This window comes from Ambystoma mexicanum, chromosome 12, assembly GCF_040938575.1.
Source record: "Ambystoma mexicanum isolate Mex_15411 chromosome 12, UKY_AmexF1_1, whole genome shotgun sequence".
Lineage (NCBI taxonomy): Eukaryota > Metazoa > Chordata > Amphibia > Caudata > Ambystomatidae > Ambystoma > Ambystoma mexicanum.
In genome coordinates, this window is record NC_090936.1 from 1,230,160,066 (window position 1) to 1,230,178,773 (window position 18,708).

General features: G+C 53.1%; 1 protein-coding gene across 2 annotated transcripts in view; it reads right to left on the reverse strand.

Annotated features, from left to right (window-relative positions):
• TXNRD1 (thioredoxin reductase 1) overlaps positions 1-18,708 on the reverse strand; it is a 419,225-nt gene that overhangs the window by 40,171 nt on the left and 360,346 nt on the right. Inside the window, exon 4 of one of the 2 annotated variants that reach the window (XM_069629908.1) lies at positions 1,955-2,067. The exons of the other annotated variant lie outside the window; for it this stretch is intronic. Within the exon in view, the coding sequence (XP_069486009.1) occupies positions 1,955-2,067 (113 nt within the window). The remainder of the gene's footprint in view (positions 1-1,954; positions 2,068-18,708) is intronic. 2 annotated transcript variants of the gene reach the window in all.

The window sequence follows — 18,708 nt, forward strand, 5'->3', positions numbered from 1 at the left end:
ACAATGTTGCAAAGTAACAGGAAAAAGGAACTTATTTCCGCCCCCAGAAATCAGCAAGAACTAAAGCTGACCGGAGGCGGGATGAGGTATCCAGGAGAGGCGGGTACCTCTGGGAGACTGCTCGGCTCTGTGTCACATGTGACCAATCACACCAACGTCACTGACTACCCAGACACACTGGCACACCAGAATATGGCACTGTTACTCCACCCTGAGGTATTCATATTATCACCCTCTGGTCAATCAGCGCCACTCACTGTGCCCCAACCTTGCCCGTTGGTTGGCCAGGAAAGCGGTGTTCCTATTAGCCAGCCCACCTGCGGCCTCTGGGGTTCTGGGGGCATCAAGAAAGCCCTTCCATAGCAAAGGAGCTCATCACACGTTTCAGAGAATTTGGGGAAGCGGCCCCCATAAAAGAGGCCTATGGATAAGGACCAGGTCCAATGTGGACCCTGACAAGAGAATTGATGAGCAGGGCCAAGGCCAGCTAATGCTTCTGCTCAACATGTACACACAAGGCTGCTGTGCCTGCTCCTGGACCGGAGACCACATGCGTACACAATGAGTTAAGGTTGGGAGAAAAAAGAACGAACAGAGCGGTGGTCACATAAGGTCCACCTAGAGCGTCATCTCCACCGTAAACCTCTGTTACTCACTGTTATCGCCACCCCACCTCAGCCTAGACCCGCCATTTCCAATTCCTATCTCCCGACCATGACTGATTCATCGCTCCCCACCTAGACCCGCCACCCTATCCGTCATTTCCCATTCCTATCTCCCGACCATGACCGATTCATAGTTCCCCACCTCAACCTAGACCCGCCACCCTACCCCTGCCATTTCCCATTCCTATCTCCCATCCATGACCGATTCATCGCTCCCCACCTCAACCTAGACCCGCCATCCTATCCGTCATTTCACATTCCTATCTCCCGACCATGACCGATTCATCGTTCCCCACCTCAACCTAGACCCGCCACCCTACCCCTGCCATTTCCCATTCCTATCTCCCGATCATGACTGATTCATCGCTCCCCACCTCGACCCGCCACCATACCCCTGCCATTTCCCATTCCTATCTCCCAACCATGACTGATTCATCGCTCCCCAACTCAACCTAGACCTGCCACCCTACCCCTGCCATTTCCCATTCCTATCTCCCGACCATGACCGATTCATCGCTTCCAGACCCTTCGGAGAGTGTTCGATGGTGACAGAACGCGTACATGTATATAAGGCTATTACCCAACGATGCGTCCCTTGTGTGCATTTACAAAGGGGACTTATGTTATCAACCCCAGGTAGATGGAAGTTGAGCTGGGCCAGCCGCATACCCGTCTGTGTAGAGCTCTCCTGACAGCAACATGCACGTTGGATACAGGACTCAATGCTGACTCCTTCCCAGGGGAGCCCAAGCTCTTCTTCGATCACAAGATGCGGGTTTCCTTCAAGCCCCAGGGTCGCGATTTGCCCTCTTCCATGGGGACAGTTGTCCATCTCATCCAGCTCATTGTCTGGTCAATGATGTGTTATCTTGTACCAGACGCCATCCTACTACATTAAGCGATAAGAGAGTGGGCACCACAAACCTGCTACTAAGTGCTAGAAAGACCCCATACATGGGCCGAGTGAAGGGAGCGGTCAGGGGTCCAGAGCCAACAGAGTCGACTTAGCCTCCTAGCCTTCGCTGGCCAATAACATGCGCCCCTTTGATGATCAGGCCTATATCACAGACAACACTAAGGGGACATTCCTACTGCGCGGAGCTTCACAAACACTCACATTAAACCATGGTCCCAGTAGATGAGGCTCAAACCCCAAATAGCGGAAAACATTGGATCTAATAGCGAGAGGATCCCCTGTGATTCCCAGAGATCGCTGTATGGCCCACTATCCCCCCTCTTTGATGGACAGCCTGGCCACCCTTAGTTTAGGCGCATTGAGTGTGTCCTACCTTGACGATGGCGTCGAAGCTTCCGATGAACTTCTGGCTGGCAAACACGAAGGGTGCCACGGTAGCGGGCATGGTGAGCTCGTTCAGTGCCTCTTGGAGCCTCTGCCCATCCTCTGTGAAATTGAGAGGAAGACGGTGAAAGCCATACCTTTAATGCGACGCAGCTGGCGCGTCACCAGGGGGCGTACCCTGGTTTCATCAGAATGACCCACATACCGCAAACCCGTCTGGCCTGAAGCAGAACCAACCCTTTCTCAGAACCACGTAGGAATGACTTGGCACTTTTGGCATTATTCACCGGGAATTTTCCCTACAGCAAGACTTGACGAGACTTGCCCCCCCACCCCCATGAGGAGCATTTCAAAACATAACTACCTCTGCATTTATTTTTTAACTGTCACTGGGATTTGTTTTTAACTTAAAGGACACTGTTGGCACAACACCATTCCTTCATATAGTGTTTATCAAAGACAATGCCCCGCACATTCGTCGTGTGCCAGTGCTTTAAGAGGGATGCAAACTCAAGTGCGGCTCTAATAGGGGTTTCTGGCCTAAATACCGGACGTGGTTGAAGGGGGGCCCTGTGGCATAGACAGGGCCACACACATGCATTCTGGGTCCCTCGGCATGGTGTCAGGAGCTCTTGCTTGCATCCACTCTTCAGATTATAAACACATCTCCCTCTGAATTGGTTGGTAAATAAATTGTTGCCTGTCAATAAATAAATCTCTCATTTGATGTACAAACAATTCATTCAGGGAGTAAATCACCCGATTTCTGTTAGTGAATTTCTTTTAAGAAAAGGGAGGGAAACAAATATCACCAATGTGGGCTCCTGCCAGCTTTTCATAAAATCAAAGAGCATTCTGGGAACATAAGAATGAGCAAATATTTTATATTTGTCAAATATGTGTGTGAAAGTGATTCACGCGTGAATCCCTTGTGAGCGTGTAATGCACTCTCGGCTTGGGACTGCTTTCATTGGTCACCCACTCACCCTGGCAGTAACATACCGCAAGTCAGGAGCTATATCTGCTCATTTGATGGCTTTAATGCTCATATATCAGGCAAGGCTTTCCTTCCTAAGCAGGGGCTTGAATGCTCAGATATCAGGCGAGGGCTCTCCTTCCTAGGCAGGGGCTTCAATGCTCAGATATCAGACGGGGCTTTCCTTCCTAGGCAGAGGCTTCAATGCTCAGATATCAGGCAGGGCTCTCCTTCCTAGGCAGGGGCTTCAATGCTCAGATATCAGGTGAGGGCTCTCCTTCGTAGGCAGGGGCTTCAATGCTTAGATATCAGGTCGGGGCTTTCCTTCCTAGGCAGGGGCTTCAATACTCAGATATCAGGCAGGCTTTCCTTCCTAGGCAGGGGCTTCAATGCTCAGATATCAGACGGGGCTCTCCTTCCTAGGCAGGGGCTTCAAAGCTCAGATATCAGGCGGGGCTTTCCTTCCTAGGCAGAGGCTTCAATGCTCAGATATCAGGCAGGGCTCTCCTTCCTAGGCAGGGGCTTCAATGCTCAGATATCAGGTGAGGGCTCTCCTTCGTAGGCAGGGGCTTCAATGCTTAGATATCAGGTCGGGGCTTTCCTTCCTAGGCAGGGGCTTCAATACTCAGATATCAGGCGGGGCTTTCCTTCCTAGGCAGAGGCTTCAATGCTCAGATATCAGGCGGGGCTTCCCTTTCTAGGTAGGGGCTTCAATGCTCAGATATCGGGTGGGGCATTCCTTCCTAGGCAGGGGCTTCAATGCTCAGATATCAGGCAGGGCTTTCCTTCCTAGGCAGGGGCTTCAATGCTCAGATATCAGACGGGGCTTTCCTTCCTAGGTTTTCCTTCCTAGGCAGGGGCTTCAATGATCTGATGAGGCTTTCCTTCCTAGGCAGGGGCTTCAATGCTTAGATAGCAGGCGGGGCTTTCCTTCCTAGGCAGGGGCTTCAATGCTCAGATATCAGGCGGGCTTCCTTCCTAGGCAGGGGCTTCAATGCTCAGATATCAGGTGGTGCTTTCCTTCCTAGGCAGGGGCTTCAATGCTCAGATATCAGATGGGGGTTTCCTTCCTAGGCAGGGGCTTCAATGCTCAGATATCAGGCTTGCTTTCCTTCCTTGGCAGTGGCTTCAATGCTCAGATATCAGGTGGGGCTTTCCTTCTTAGGCAGGGGCCTCAATGCTCAGATATCAGACGAGCTTTCCTTCCTAGGCAAGGGATTCAATGCTCAGATTTCAGGCAGGCTTTCCTTCCTAGGCAGGGGCTTCAATGCTCATATATCAGGCGGGGATATCCTTCCTAGGCAGGGGCTTCAATGCTCAGATATCAGGCGGGGCTTTCCTTCCTAGGCTTTCCTTCCTAAGCAGGGGCTTCAATGCTCTGACGGGGCTTTCCTTCCTAGGCAGCGGATTCAATGCTCAGATAGCAGGTGGGGCTTTCCTTCCTAGGCACGGGCTTCAATGCTCAGATATCAAGCGGGGCTTTCCTTCCTAGGCAGGGGCTTCAATGCTCAGATATCAGGTGGGCTATCCTTCCTAGGCAGGGGCTTCAATGCTCAGATATCAGACGGGCTTTCCTTCCTAGGCAGGGGCTTCAATGCTCAGATATCAGGCGGGCTTTCTTCCTAGGCAGGGGCTTCAATGCTCAGATATCAGGTGGGGCATTCCATCCTAGGCAGGGGCTTCACTGCTCAGATATCAGGCAGGGCTTTCCTTCCTAGGCAGGGGCTTCAATGCTCAGATATCAGACGGGGCTTTCCTTCCTAGGCTTTCCTTCCTAGGCAGGGGCTTCAATGATCTGATGAGGCTTTCCTTCCTAGGCAGGGGCTTCAATGCTCAGATATCAGGTGGGGCTCCCCTTCCTAAGCAGGGACTTGAATGCTCAGATATCAGGCGAGGGCTCTCCTTCCTAGGCAGGGGCTTCAATGCTCAGATATCAGACGTGGCTCCCCTTCCTAGGCAGGGGCTTCGATGTGCAGATATCAGGCAGGCTTTCCTTCCTAGGCAGGAGCTTCAATGCACAGATATCAGACGGGGCTCTCCTTCCTAGGCAGGGGCTACAAACCTCAGATATCAGGTGGGGCTTTCCTTCCTAGGCAGGGGCTTCAATGCTCAGATATCAGGCAGGGCTCTCCTTCCGAGTCAGGGGCTTCAATGCTCAGATATCAGGGGAGGGCTCTCCTTCGTAGGCAGGGGCTTCAATGCTTAGATATCAGGCGGGGCTTTCCTTCCTAGGCAGGGGCTTCAATACTCAGATATCAGGCGGGGCTTTCCTTCCTAGGCAGGGGCTTCAATGCTCAGATATCAGGTGGGGCTCTCCTTCCTAGGAAGGGGCTTCAATGCTCAGATATCAGGCGGGGCTTTCCTTCCTAGGCAGGGGATTCAATGTTCAGATATCAGGCGGGGCTTTACTTCCTAGGCAGAGGCTTCAATGCTCAGATATCAGACGGGGCTTTCCTTCCTAGGTTTTCCTTCCTAGGCAGGGGCTTCAATGATCTGATGAGGCTTTCCTTCCTAGGCAGGGGCTTCAATGCTTAGATAGCAGGCGGGGCTTTCCTTCCTAGGCAGGGGCTTCAATGCTCAGATATCAGGCGGGCTTCCTTCCTAGGCAGGGGCTTCAATGCTCAGATATCAGGTGGGGCTTTCCTTCCTAGGCAGGGGCTTCAATGCTCAGATATCAGGCAGGGATCTCCTTCCTAGGCAGGGGCTTCAATGCTCAGATATCAGGTGAGGGCTCTCCTTCATAGGCAGGGGCTTCAATGCTTAGATATCAGGCGGGGCTTTCCTTCCTAGGCAGGGGCTTCAATACTCAGATATCAGGCGGGGCTTTCCTTCCTAGGCAGAGGCTTCAATGCTCAGATATCAGGCAGGGCTTCCCTTTCTAGGTAGGGGCTTCAATGCTCAGATATCGGGTGGGGCATTCCTTCCTAGGCAGGGGCTTCAATGCTCAGATATCAGGCAGGGCTTTCCTTCCTAGGCAGGGGCTTCAATGCTCAGATATCAGACGGGGCTTTCCTTCCTAGGTTTTCCTTCCTAGGCAGGGGCTTCAATGATCTGATGAGGCTTTCCTTCCTAGGCAGGGGCTTCAATGCTTAGATAGCAGGCGGGGCTTTCCTTCCTAGGCAGGGGCTTCAATGCTCAGATATCAGGCGGGCTTCCTTCCTAGGCAGGGGCTTCAATGCTCAGATATCAGGTGGGGCTTTCCTTCCTAGGCAGGGGCTTCAATGCTCAGATATCAGATGGGGGTTTCCTTCCTAGGCAGGGGCTTCAATGCTCAGATATCAGGCTTGCTTTCCTTCCTTGGCAGGGGCTTCAATGCTCAGATATCAGGTGGGGCTTTCCTTCTTAGGCAGGGGCCTCAATGCTCAGATATCAGACAAGCTTTCCTTCCTAGGCAAGGGTTTCAATGCTCAGATATCAGGCAGGCTTTCCTTCCTAGGCAGGGGCTTCAATGCTCATATATCAGGCGGGGATATCCTTCCTAGGCAGGGGCTTCAATGCTCAGATATCAGGCGGAGCTTTCCTTCCTAGGCTTTCCTTCCTAGGCAGGGGCTTCAATGCTCTGATGGGGCTTTCCTTCCTAGGCAGGGGATTCAATGCTCAGATAGCAGGTGGGGCTTTCCTTCCTAGGCACGGGCTTCAATGCTCAGATATCAAGGGGGGCTTTCCTTCCTAGGCAGGGGCTTCAATGCTCAGATATCAGGTGGGCTATCCTTCCTAGGCGGGGGCTTCAATGCTCAGATATCAGAAGGGCTTTCCTTCCTAGGCAGGGGCTTCAATGCTCAGATATCAGGCGGGCTTCCTTCCTAGGCAGGGGCTTCAATGCTCAGCTATCAGGTGGGGCATTCTTTCCTAGGCAGGGGCTTCACTGCTCAGATATCAGGCAGGGCTTTCCTTCCTAGGCAGGGGCTTCAATGCTCAGATATCAGACAGGGATTTCCTTCCTAGGCTTTCCTTCCTAGGCAGGGGCTTCAATGATCTGATGAGGCTTTCCTTCCTAGGCAGGGGCTTCAATGCTCAGATATCAGGTGGGGCTCCCCTTCCTAAGCAGGGGCTTGAATGCTCAGATATCAGGCGAGGGCTCTCCTTCCTAAGCAGGGGCTTCAATGCTCAGATATCAGACGGGGCTCCCCTTCCTAGGCAGGGGCTTCGATGTGCAGATATCAGGCAGGCTTTCCTTCCTAGGCAGGGGCTTCAATGCACAGATATCAGACGGGGCTCTCCTTCCTAGGCAGGGGCTACAAACCTCAGATATCAGGTGGGGCTTTCCTTCCTAGGCAGGGGCTTCAATGCTCAGATATCAGGCAGGGCTCTCCTTCCTAGGCAGGGGCTTCAATGCTCAGATATCAGGTGAGGGCTCTCCTTCGTAGGCAGGGGCTTCAATGCTTAGATATCAGGCGGGGCTTTCCTTCCTAGGCAGGGGCTTCAATACTCAGATATCAGGCGGGGCTTTCCTTCCTAGGCAGGGGCTTCAATGCTCAGATATCAGGTGGGGCTCTCCTTCCTAGGCAGGGGCTTCAATACTCAGATATCAGGCGGGGCTTTCCTTCCTAGGCAGGGGCTTCACTGCTCAGATATCAGGCAGGGCTTTCCTTCCTAGGCAGGGGCTTCAATGCTCAGATATCAGACAGGGCTTTCCTTCCTAGGCTTTCCTTCCTAGGCAGGGGCTTCAATGATCTGATGAGGCTTTCCTTCCTAGGCAGGGGCTTCAATGCTCAGATATCAGGTGGGGCTCCCCTTCCTAAGCAGGGGCTTGAATGCTCAGATATCAGGCGAGGGCTCTCCTTCCTAGGCAGGGGCTTCAATGCTCAGATATCAGACGGGGCTCCCCTTCCTAGGCAGGGGCTTCGATGTGCAGATATCAGGCAGGCTTTCCTTCCTAGGCAGGGGCTTCAATGCACAGATATCAGACGGGGCTCTCCTTCCTAGGCAGGGGCTACAAACCTCAGATATCAGGTGGGGCTTTCCTTCCTAGGCAGGGGCTTCAATGCTCAGATATCAGGCAGGGCTCTCCTTCCTAGGCAGGGGCTTCAATGCTCAGATATCAGGTGAGGGCTCTCCTTCGTAGGCAGGGGCTTCAATGCTTAGATATCAGGCGGGGCTTTCCTTCCTAGGCAGGGGCTTCAATACTCAGATATCAGGCGGGGCTTTCCTTCCTAGGCAGGGGATTCAATGCTCAGATATCAGATGGGGCTCTCCTTCCTAGGAAGGGGCTTCAATGCTCAGATATCAGGCGGGGCTTTCCTTCCTAGGCAGGGGATTCAATGTTCAGATATCAGGCGGGGCTTTCCTTCCTAGGCAGAGGCTTCAATGCTCAGATATCAGGCGGGGCTTTCCTTCCTAGGTAGGGGCTTCAATGCTCAGATATCAGGTGGGGCATTCCTTCCTAGGCAGGGGCTTCAATGCTCAGATATCAGGCAAGGCTTTCCTTCCTAGACAGGGGCTTCAATGCTCAGATATCAGACGGGGCTTTCCTTCCTAGGCTTTCCTTCCTAGGCAGGGGCTTCAATGATCTGATGAGGCTTTCCTTCCTAGGCAGGGGCTTCAATGCTTAGATAGCAGGCGGGGCTTTCCTTCCTAGGCAGGGGCTTCAATGCTCAGGTATCAGGCGGGCTTTGCTTCCGAGGCAGGGGCTTCAATGCTCAGATATCAGACGGGATTTACTTCTTAGGCAGGGGCTTCAATGCTCAGATATCAGACGGGCTTTCCTTCCTAAGCAGGGGCTTCAACGCTCAGATATCAGGCAGGCTTTCCTTCCTTGGCAGGGGCTTCAATGCTCAGATATCAGGCAGGGCTTTCCTTCCTAGGCAGGGGCTTCAATGCTCAGATATCAAGCGAGCTTTCCTTCCTAGGCAGGGGCTTCAATGCTCAGATATCAGGCAGGGCTTTCCTTCCTAGGCAGGGGCTTCAATGCTCAGATATCAGGCAGGGCTATCCTTCCTAGGCAAGGGCTTCAATGCTCAATTATCAGATGGGCTCTCCTTCCTAGACAGGGGCTTCAATGCTAAGATATCAGACGGGCTTTCCTTCCTAGGCAGGGGCTTCAATGCTCAGATATCAGGCAGGGCTTTCCTTCCTAGGCAGGGGCTTCAATGCTCAGATATCAGGCAGGCTTTCCTTCCTAGGCAGGGCATTCAATGCTCAGATATCAGGTGGGGCTTTCCTTCCTAGGCTTTCCTTCCCAGGCAGGGGCTTCAATGCTCTGACGGGGCTTTCCTTCCTAGGCAGGGGATTCAATGCTCGGATAGCAGGTGGGGCTTTCCTTCCTAGGCAGGGGCTTTAATGCTCAGATATCAGGCGGGGCTTTCCTTCCTAGGCAGGGGCTTCAATGCTCAGATATCAGGTGGGCTATCCTTCCTAGGCAGGGGCTTCAATGCTCAATTATCAGATGGGCTCTCCTTCCTAGGCAGGGGCTTCAATGCTCAGATATCAGACGGACTTTCCTTCCGAGGCAGGGGCTTCAATGCTCAGATATCAGGCAGGGCTTTCCTTCCTAGGCAGGGGCTTCAATGCTCAGATATCAGGCGGGCTTCCTTCCTAGGCAGGGGCTTCAATGCACAGATATCAGGTGGGGCTTTCCTTCCTGAGCAGGGGCTTCAATGCTCAGATATCAGATGGGGATTTCCTTCCTGAGCAGGGGCTTCAATTGCAAGAGATATCAGGCGGGGCTTTCCTTCCTAGGCAGGTGCTTCAATGCTCAGATATCAGGCGGGGCGTTCCTTCCTGGGCAGGGGCTTCAATGCTCAGATATCAGGCAGGCTTTCCTTCCTAGGCAAGGGCTTCGGTGCTAAGATATCAGGCAGGGCTTTCCTTCCTAGGCAGGGGCTTCAATGCTCAGATATCAAGCAGGGCGTTCCTTCCTAGGCAGGGGCTTCAGTGCTCAGATAGCAGGAGGGGCTTTCCTTCCTAGGCAGGGGCTTCAATGCTCAGATATCAGGCAGGGCGTTCCTTCCTGGGCAGGGTTTTCAATGCTCAGATATCAGGCGGGGCTTTCCTTCCTGGGCAGGGGCTTCAATGCTCAGATATCAGGTGGGGATTTCCTTCCTAGGCAGGTGCTTCAATGCTCAGATATCAGGTGGGGCATTCCTTCCTGGGCAGGGGCTTCAATGCTCAGATATCAGACAGGCTTTCCTTCCTAGGCAAGGGTTTCAGTGCTCAGATATCAGGCAGGGCTTTCCTTCCTTGGCAGGGGCTTCAATGCTCAGATATCAGGCAGGGTTTTCCTTCCTAGGCAGGGGTTTCAATGCTCGGATATCAGGCCGGGATATCCTTCCTAGGCAGGGACTTCAATGCTCAATTATCAGGCGGGCTCTCCTTCCTAGAAAGGGGCTTCAATGCTCAGATATCAGGCGGGGCTTTCCTTCCTAAGCAGGGGCTTCAATGCTCAGATATCAGGTGTGGCTTTCCTTCTTAGGCAGGGGCCTCAATGCTCAGATATCAGACGAGCTTTCCTTCCTAGGCAAGGGTTTCAATGCACAGATATCAGGCAGGCTTTCCTTCCTAGGCAGGGGCTTCAATGCTCATATATCAGGCGGGGCTTTCCTTCCTAGGCAGGGGCTTCAATGCTCAGATATCAAGCGGGGCTTTCCTTCCTAGGCAGGGGCTTCAATGCTCAGATATCAGACGGGCTTTCCTTCCTAGGCAGGGGCTTCAATGCTCAGATATCAGGCAGGGGCTTTCCTTCCTAGGCAGGGGCTTCAATGGTCAGATATCAGGCGGGCTTCCTTCCTCGGCAGGGGCTTCAATGCTCAGATATCAGGCTGGGCTTTCCTTTCTAGGCAGGGGCTTCAGTGCTCGGATATCAGACGGGGATATCCTTCCTAGGCAGGGGCTTCAATGCTCAATTATCAGACGGGCTCTCCTTCCTAGACAAGGGCTTCAATGCTCGGATATCAAACGGGGCACTCCTTTCTAGGCAGGGGCTTCAATGCTCAGATAACAGGTGGGGCTTTCCTTCGTAGGCAGCGGCCTCAATGCTCAGATATCAGACGAGCTTTCCTTCCTAGGCAAGGGTTTCAATGCTCAGATATCAGGCAGGCTTTCCTTCCTAGGCAGGGGATTCAATGCTCAGATACCAGGTGGGGCTTTTCTTCCTAGGCAGGGGCTTCAATGCTCAGATATCAGGTAGGCTTTCCTTGCTTGGCAGGGGCTTCATTGCTCAGATATCAAACAGGGCGTTCCATCCTAGGCAGGGGCTTCAATGCCAAATACCAGGTGGGGCTTTCCTTCCTAGGCAGGGGCTTCAATGCTCAGATATCAGGCAAGCTTTCCTTCCTTGGCAGGGGCTTCAATGCTCAGATATCTGGTGGGGCTTTCCTTCCTTGGCAGGGGCTTCAGTGCTCAGATATCAGGCAGGGCTTTCCTTCCTAGGCATGGGCTTCAATGCTCAGATATCAGGTGGCGCTTTCCTTCCTAGGCAGGGGCTTCAATGCTCAGATATCAGATGGAGGTTTCCTTCCTAGGCAGGGGCTTCCATGCTCAGATATCAGGCGGGGCTTTGCTTCCTAAGCAGGGGCTTCAATGCTCAGATGTCAGGCTTGTTTTTCTTCCTTGGCAGGGGCTTCAATGCTCAGATGGGGCTTTCCTCCCTAGGCAGGGGCTTCAATACTCAGATAGCAGGTGGGGCTTTCCTTCCTAGGCAGGGGCTTCAATGCTCAGATATCAGGCGGGCTTTCCTTCCTTGGCAAGGGCTTCAAAGCTCAGATATCAGGCAGGCTTCCCTTCCTTGGCAGGAGCTTCAATGCTCAGATATCAGGCGTAGCTTTCCTCCCTAGGCAGGGGCTTCAATGCATAGATATCAGGTGGGGTTTCCTTCATAGGCAGGGGCTTCAATGTTCAGATATCAGGCGGGGCTTTCCTTCCTAGACAGGGGCTTTAATGCGCAGATATCAGGTGGGGATTTCCTTCCTAGGCAGCGGCTTAAATGCTCAAATATCAGGTGAGGCTTTCATTCATGGGAAGGGGCTTCAATGCTCAGATATCAGGCAGGGCTTTCCTTTCTAGGCAGGGGCTTCAATGCTCAGATATCAGGCAAGGCTTTCCTTCCTGAGCAGGGGCTTCAATGCTCAGATATCAGGTGGGGATTTCCTTCCTGAGCAGGGGCTTCAATTGCAAGAGATATCAGGCGGGGCTTTCCTTCCTGGGCAGGGGCTTCAATGCTCAGATATCAGGCAGGCTTTCCTTCCTAGGCAGGGGCTTCGGTGCTAAGATATCAGGCAGGGCTTTCCTTCCTAGGCAGGGGCTTCAATGCTCAGATATCAAGCAGGGCGTTCCTTCCTAGGCAGGGGCTTCAGTGCTCAGATAGCAGGAGGGGCTTTCCTTCCTAGGCAGGGGCTTCAATGCTCAGATATCAGGCAGGGCGTTCCTTCCTGGGCAGGGTTTTCAATGCTCAGATATCAGGCGGGGCTTTCCTTCCTGGGCAGGGGCTTCAATGCTCAGATATCAGGTGGGGATTTCCTTCCTAGGCAGGTGCTTCAATGCTCAGATATCAGGTGGGGCATTCCTTCCTGGGCAGGGGCTTCAATGCTCAGATATCAGACAGGCTTTCCTTCCTAGGCAAGGGTTTCAGTGCTCAGATATCAGGCAGGGCTTTCCTTCCTTGGCAGGGGCTTCAATGCTCAGATATCAGGCAGGGTTTTCCTTCCTAGGCAGGGGTTTCAATGCTCGGATATCAGGCGGGGATATCCTTCCTAGGCAGGGACTTCAATGCTCAATTATCAGGCGGACTCTTCTTCCTAGAAAGGGGCTTCAATGCTCAGATATCAGGCGGGGCTTTCCTTTCTAGGCAGGGGCTTCAGTGCTCGGATATCAGACGGGGATATCCTTCCTAAGCAGGGGCTTCAATGCTCAATTATCAGACGGGCTCTCCTTCCTAGACAAGGGCTTCAATGCTCGGATATCAAACGGGGCACTCCTTTCTAGGCAGGGGCTTCAATGCTAAGATATCAGGTGGGGCTTTCCTTCCTAGGCAGCGGCCTCAATGCTCAGATATCAGACGAGCTTTCCTTCCTAAGCAAGGGTTTCAATGCTCAGATATCAGGCAGGCTTTCCTTCCTAGGCAGGGGATTCAATGCTCAGATACCAGGTGGGGCTTTTCTTCCTAGGCAGGGGCTTCAATGCTCAGATATCAGGTAGGTTTTCCTTCCTTGGCAGGGGCTTCATTGCTCAGATATCAAACAGGGCGTTCCATCCTAGGCAGGGGCTTCAATGCCAAATACCAGGTGGGGCTTTCCTTCCTAGGCAGGGGCTTCAATGCTCAGATATCAGGCAAGCTTTCCTTCCTTGGCAGGGGCTTCAGTGCTCAGATATCAGGCAGGGCTTTCCTTCCTAGGCAGGGGCTTCAATGCTCAGATATCAGGTGGCGCTTTCCTTCCTAGGCAGGGGCTTCAATGCTCATATATCAGATGGAGGTTTCCTTCCTAGGCAGGGGCTTCCATGCTCAGATATCAGGCGGGGCTTTGCTTCCTAAGCAGGGGCTTCAATGCTCAGATGTCAGGCTTGCTTTTCTTCCTTGGCAGGGGATTCAATGCTCAGATACCAGGTGGGGCTTTTCTTCCTAGGCAGGGGCTTCAATGCTCAGATATCAGGTAGGCTTTCCTTCCTTGGCAGGGGCTTCATTGCTCAGATATCAAACAGGGCGTTCCATCCTAGGCAGGGGCTTCAATGCCAAATACCAGGTGGGGCTTTCCTTCCTAGGCAGGGGCTTCAATGCTCAGATATAAGGCAAGCTTTCCTTCCTTGGCAGGGGCTTCAGTGCTCAGATATCAGGCAGGGCTTTCCTTCCTAGGCAGGGGCATCAATGCTCAGATATCAGGTGGCGCTTTCCTTCCTAGGCAGGGGCTTCAATGCTCATATATCAGATGGAGGTTTCCTTCCTAGGCAGGGGCTTCCATGCTCAGATATCAGGCGGGGCTTTGCTTCCTAAGCAGGGGCTTCAATGCTCAGATGTCAGGCTTGCTTTTCTTCCTTGGCAGGGGCTTCAATGCTCAGATGGGGCTTTCCTCCCTAGGCAGGGGCTTCAATACTCAGATACCAGGTGGGGCTTTCCTTCCTAGGCAGGGGCTTAAATGCTCAGATATCAGGCGGGCTTTCCTTCCTTGGCAAGGGCTTCAAAGCTCAGATATCAGGCAGGCTTCCCTTCCTTGGCAGGAGCTTCAATGCTCAGATATCAGGCGTAGCTTTCCTCCCTAGGCAGGGGCTTCAATGCATAGATATCAGGTGGGGTTTCCTTCATAGGCAGGGGCTTCAATGTTCAGATATCAGGCGGGGCTTTCCTTCCTAGACAGGGGCTTTAATGCGCAGATATCAGGTGGGGCTTTCCTTCCTAGGCAGCGGCTTAAATGCTCAGATATCAGGTGAGGCTTTCCTTCATGGGAAGGGGCTTCAATGCTCAGATATCAGGCAGGGCTTTCCTTTCTAGGCAGGGGCTTCAATGCTCGGATATCAGGCAGGGCTTTCCTTCCTGAGCAGGGGCTTCAATTGCAAGAGATATCAGGCAGGGCTTTCCTTCCTAGGCAGGTGCTTCAATGCTCAGATATCAGGCGGGGCGTTCCTTCCTGGGCAGGGGCTTCAATGCTCAGATATCAGGCAGGCTTTCCTTCCTAGGCAGGGGCTTCGGTGCTAAGATATCAGGCAGGGCTTTCCTTCCTAGGCAGGGGCTTCAATGCTCAGATATCAGGCAGGGCGTTCCTTCCTAGGCAGGGGCTTCAGTGCTCAGATAACAGGTGGGGCTTTCCTTCCTAGGCAGCGGCCTCAATGCTCAGATATCAGACGAGCTTTCCTTCCTAGGCAAGGGTTTCAATGCTCAGATATCAGGCAGGCTTTCCTTCCTAGGCAAGGGATTCAATGCTCAGATACCAGGTGGGGCTTTTCTTCCTAGGCAGGGGCTTCAATGCTCAGATATCAGGTAGGCTTTCCTTGCTTGGCAGGGGCTTCATTGCTCAGATATCAAACAGGGCGTTCCATCCTAGGCAGGGGCTTCAATGCCAAATACCAGGTGGGGCTTTCCTTCCTAGGCAGGGGCTTCAATGCTCAGATATCAGGCAAGCTTTCCTTCCTTGGCAGGGGCTTCAATGCTCAGATATCCGGTGGGGCGTTCCTTCCTTGGCAGGGGCTTCAGTGCTCAGATATCAGGCAGGGCTTTCCTTCCTAGGCAGGGGCTTCAATGCTCAGATATCAGGTGGCGCTTTCCTTCCTAGGCAGGGGCTTCAATGCTCAGATATCAGATGGAGGTTTCCTTCCTAGGCAGGGGCTTCCATGCTCAGATATCAGGCGGGGCTTTGCTTCCTAAGCAGGGGCTTCAATGCTCAGATGTCAGGCTTGCTTTTCTTCCTTGGCAGGGGCTTCAATGCTCAGATGGGGCTTTCCTCCCTAGGCAGGGGCTTCAATACTCAGATACCAGGTGGGGCTTTCATTCCTAGGCAGGAGCTTCAATGCTCAGATATCAGGCGGGCTTTCCTTCCTTGGCAAGGGCTTCAAAGCTCAGATATTAGGCAGGCTTCCCTTGCTTGGCAGGAGCTTCAATGCTCAGATATCAGGCGTAGCTTTCCTCCCTAGGCAGGGGCTTCAATGCATAGATATCAGGTGGGGTTTCCTTCATAGGCAGGGGCTTCAATGTTCAGATATCAGGCGGGGCTTTCCTTCCTAGACAGGGGCTTTAATGCTCAGATATCAGGTGGGGCTTTCCTTCCTAGGCAGCGGCTTAAATGCTCAGATATCAGGTGAGGCTTTCCTTCATGGGAAGGGGCTTCAATGCTCAGATATCAGGCAGGGCTTTCCTTTCTAGGCAGGGGCTTCAATGCTCAGATATCAGGCAGGGCTTTCCTTCCTGAGCAGGGGCTTCAATGCTCAGATATAGGTGGGGATTTTCTTCCTGAGCAGGGGCTTCAATTGCAAGAGATATCAGGCGGGGCTTTCCTTCCTAGGCAGGTGCTTCAATACTCAGATATCAGGTGGGGCGTTCCTTCCTGGGCAGGGGCTTCAATGCTCAGATATCAGGCAGGCTTTCCTTCCTAGGCAGGGGCTTCGGTGCTAAGATATCAGGCAGGGCTTTCCTTCCTAGGCAGGGGCTTCAATGCTCAGATATCAGGCAGGGCGTTCCTTCCTAGGCAGGGGCTTCAGTGCTCAGATAGCAGGAGGGGCTTTCCTTCCTAGGCAGGGGCTTCAATGCTCAGATATCAGGCAGGGCATTCCTTCCTGGGCAGGGTTTTCAATGCTCAGATATCAGGCGGGGCTTTCCTTCCTGGGCAGGGGCTTCAATGCTCAGATATCAGGTGGGGATTTACTTCCTAGGCAGGTGCTTCAATGCTGAGATATCAGGTGGGGCGTTCCTTCCTGGGCAGGGGCTTCAATGCTCAGATATCAGGCAGGCTTTCCTTCCTAGGCAAGGGCTTCAGTGCTCAGATATCAGGCAGGGCTTTCCTGCCTTGGCAGGGGCTTCAATGCTCAGATATCAGGCAGGGCGTTCCTTCCTAGGCAGGGGCTTCAGTGCTCAGATATCAGGCAGGGTTTTCCTTCCTAGGCAGGGGTTTCAATGCTCGGATATCAGGCGGGGATATCCTTCCTAGGCAGGGACTTCAATGCTCAATTATCAGGCGGGCTCTCCTTCCTAGAAAGGGGCTTCAATGCTCAGATATCAGGCGGGGCTTTCCTTTCTAGGCAGGGGCTTCAGTGCTCGGATATCAGACGGGGATATCCTTCCTAAGCAGGGGCTTCAATGCTCAATTATCAGACGGGCTCTCCTTCTAGACAAGGGCTTCAATGCTCGGATTTCAAACGGGGCACTCCTTTCTAGGCAGGGGCTTCAATGCTCAGATATCAGGTGGGGCTTTCCTTCCTAGGCAGCGGCCTCAATGCTCAGATATCAGACGAGCTTTCCTTCCTAGGCAAGGGTTTCAATGCTAAGATATCAGGCAGGCTTTCCTTCCTAGGCAGGGGATTCAATGCTCAGATACCAGGTGGGGCCTTTCTTCCTAGGCAGGGGCTTCAATGCTCAGATATCAGGTAGGCTTTCCTTCCTTGGCAGGGGCTTCATTGCTCAGATATCAAACAGGGCGTTCCATCCTAGGCAGGGGCTTCAATGCCAAATACCAGGTGGGGCTTTCCTTCCTAGGCAGGGGCTTCAATGCTCAGATATCAGGCAAGCTTTCCTTCCTTGGCAGGGGCTTCAATGCTCAGATATCCGGTGGGGCTTTCCTTCCTTGGCAGGGGCTTCAGTGCTCAGATACCAGGCAGGGCTTTCCTTCCTAGGCAGGGGCTTCAATGCTCAGATATCAGGTGGCGCTTTCCTTCCTAGGCAGGGGCTTCAATGCTCAGATATCAGATGGAGGTTTCCTTCCTAGGCAGGGGCTTCCATGCTCAGATATCAGGCGGGGCTTTGCTTCCTAAGCAGGGGCTTCAATGCTCAGATGTCAGGCTTGCTTTTCTTCCTTGGCAGGGGCTTCAATGCTCAGATGGGGCTTTCCTCCCTAGGCAGGGGCTTCAATACTCAGATACCAGGTGGGGCTTTCCTTCCTAGGAAGGGGCTTCAATGCTCGGATATCAGGCGGGCTTTCCTTCCTTGGCAAGGGCTTCAAAGCTCAGATATCAGGCAGGCTTCCCTTCCTTGGCAGGAGCTTCAATGCTCAGATATCAGGCGTAGCTTTCCTACCTAGGCAGGGGCTTCAATGCATAGATATCAGGTGGGGTTTCCTTCATAGGCAGGGGCTTCAATGTTCAGATATCAGGCGGGGCTTTCCTTCCTAGACAGGGGCTTTAATGCGCAGATATCAGGTGGGGCTTTCCTTCCTAGGCAGCGGCTTAAATGCTCAGATATCAGGTGAGGCTTTCCTTCATGGGAAGGGGCTTCAATGCTCAGATATCAGGCAGGGCTTTCCTTCCTGAGCAGGGGCTTCAATGCTCAGATATCAGGTGGGGCTTTCCTTCCTGAGCAGGGGCTTCAATGCTCAGATATCAGGCAGGGCTTTCCTTCCTGAGCAGGGGCTTCAATGCTCAGATATCAGGTGGGGCTTTCCTTCCTGAGCAGGGGCTTCAATGCTCAGATATCAGGTGAGGCTTTCCTTCATGGGAAGGGGCTTCAATGCTCAGATATCAGGCAGGGCTTTCCTTTCTAGGCAGGGGCTTCAATGCTCAGATATCAGGCAGGGCTTTCCTTCCTGAGCAGGGGCTCAATGCTCAGATATCAGGTGGGGATTTCCTTCCTGAGCAGGGGCTTCAATTACAAGAGATATCAGGCGGGGCTTTCCTTCCTAGGCAGGTGCTTCAATGCTCAGATATCAGGCGGGGCGTTCCTTCCTGGGCAGGGGCTTCAATGCTCAGATATCAGGCAGGCTTTCCTTCCTAGGCAGGGGCTTCGGTGCTAAGATATCAGGCGGGGCTTTGCTTCCTAGACAGGGGCTTCAATGCTCAGATATCAGGCAGGGCTTTCCTTCCTAGGCAGGGGCTTCAGTGCTCAGATATCAGGAGGGGCTTTCCTTCCTAGGCAGGGGCTTCAATGCTCAGATATCAGGCGGGGCTTTCCTTCCTAGGCAGGGGCTTCAATGCTCAGATATTAGGCGTGCTTCCTTCCTAGGGAGAGGCTTCAATGCTCAGATATCAGGCAGGGCGTTCCTTCCTGGGCAGGGTTTTCAATGCTCAGATATCAGGCGGGGCTTTCCTTCCTGGGCAGGGGCTTCAATGCTCAGATATCAGGTGGGGATTTCCTTCCTAGGCAGGTGCTTCAATGCTCAGATATCAGGTGGGGCATTCCTTCCTGGGCAGGGGCTCCAATGCTC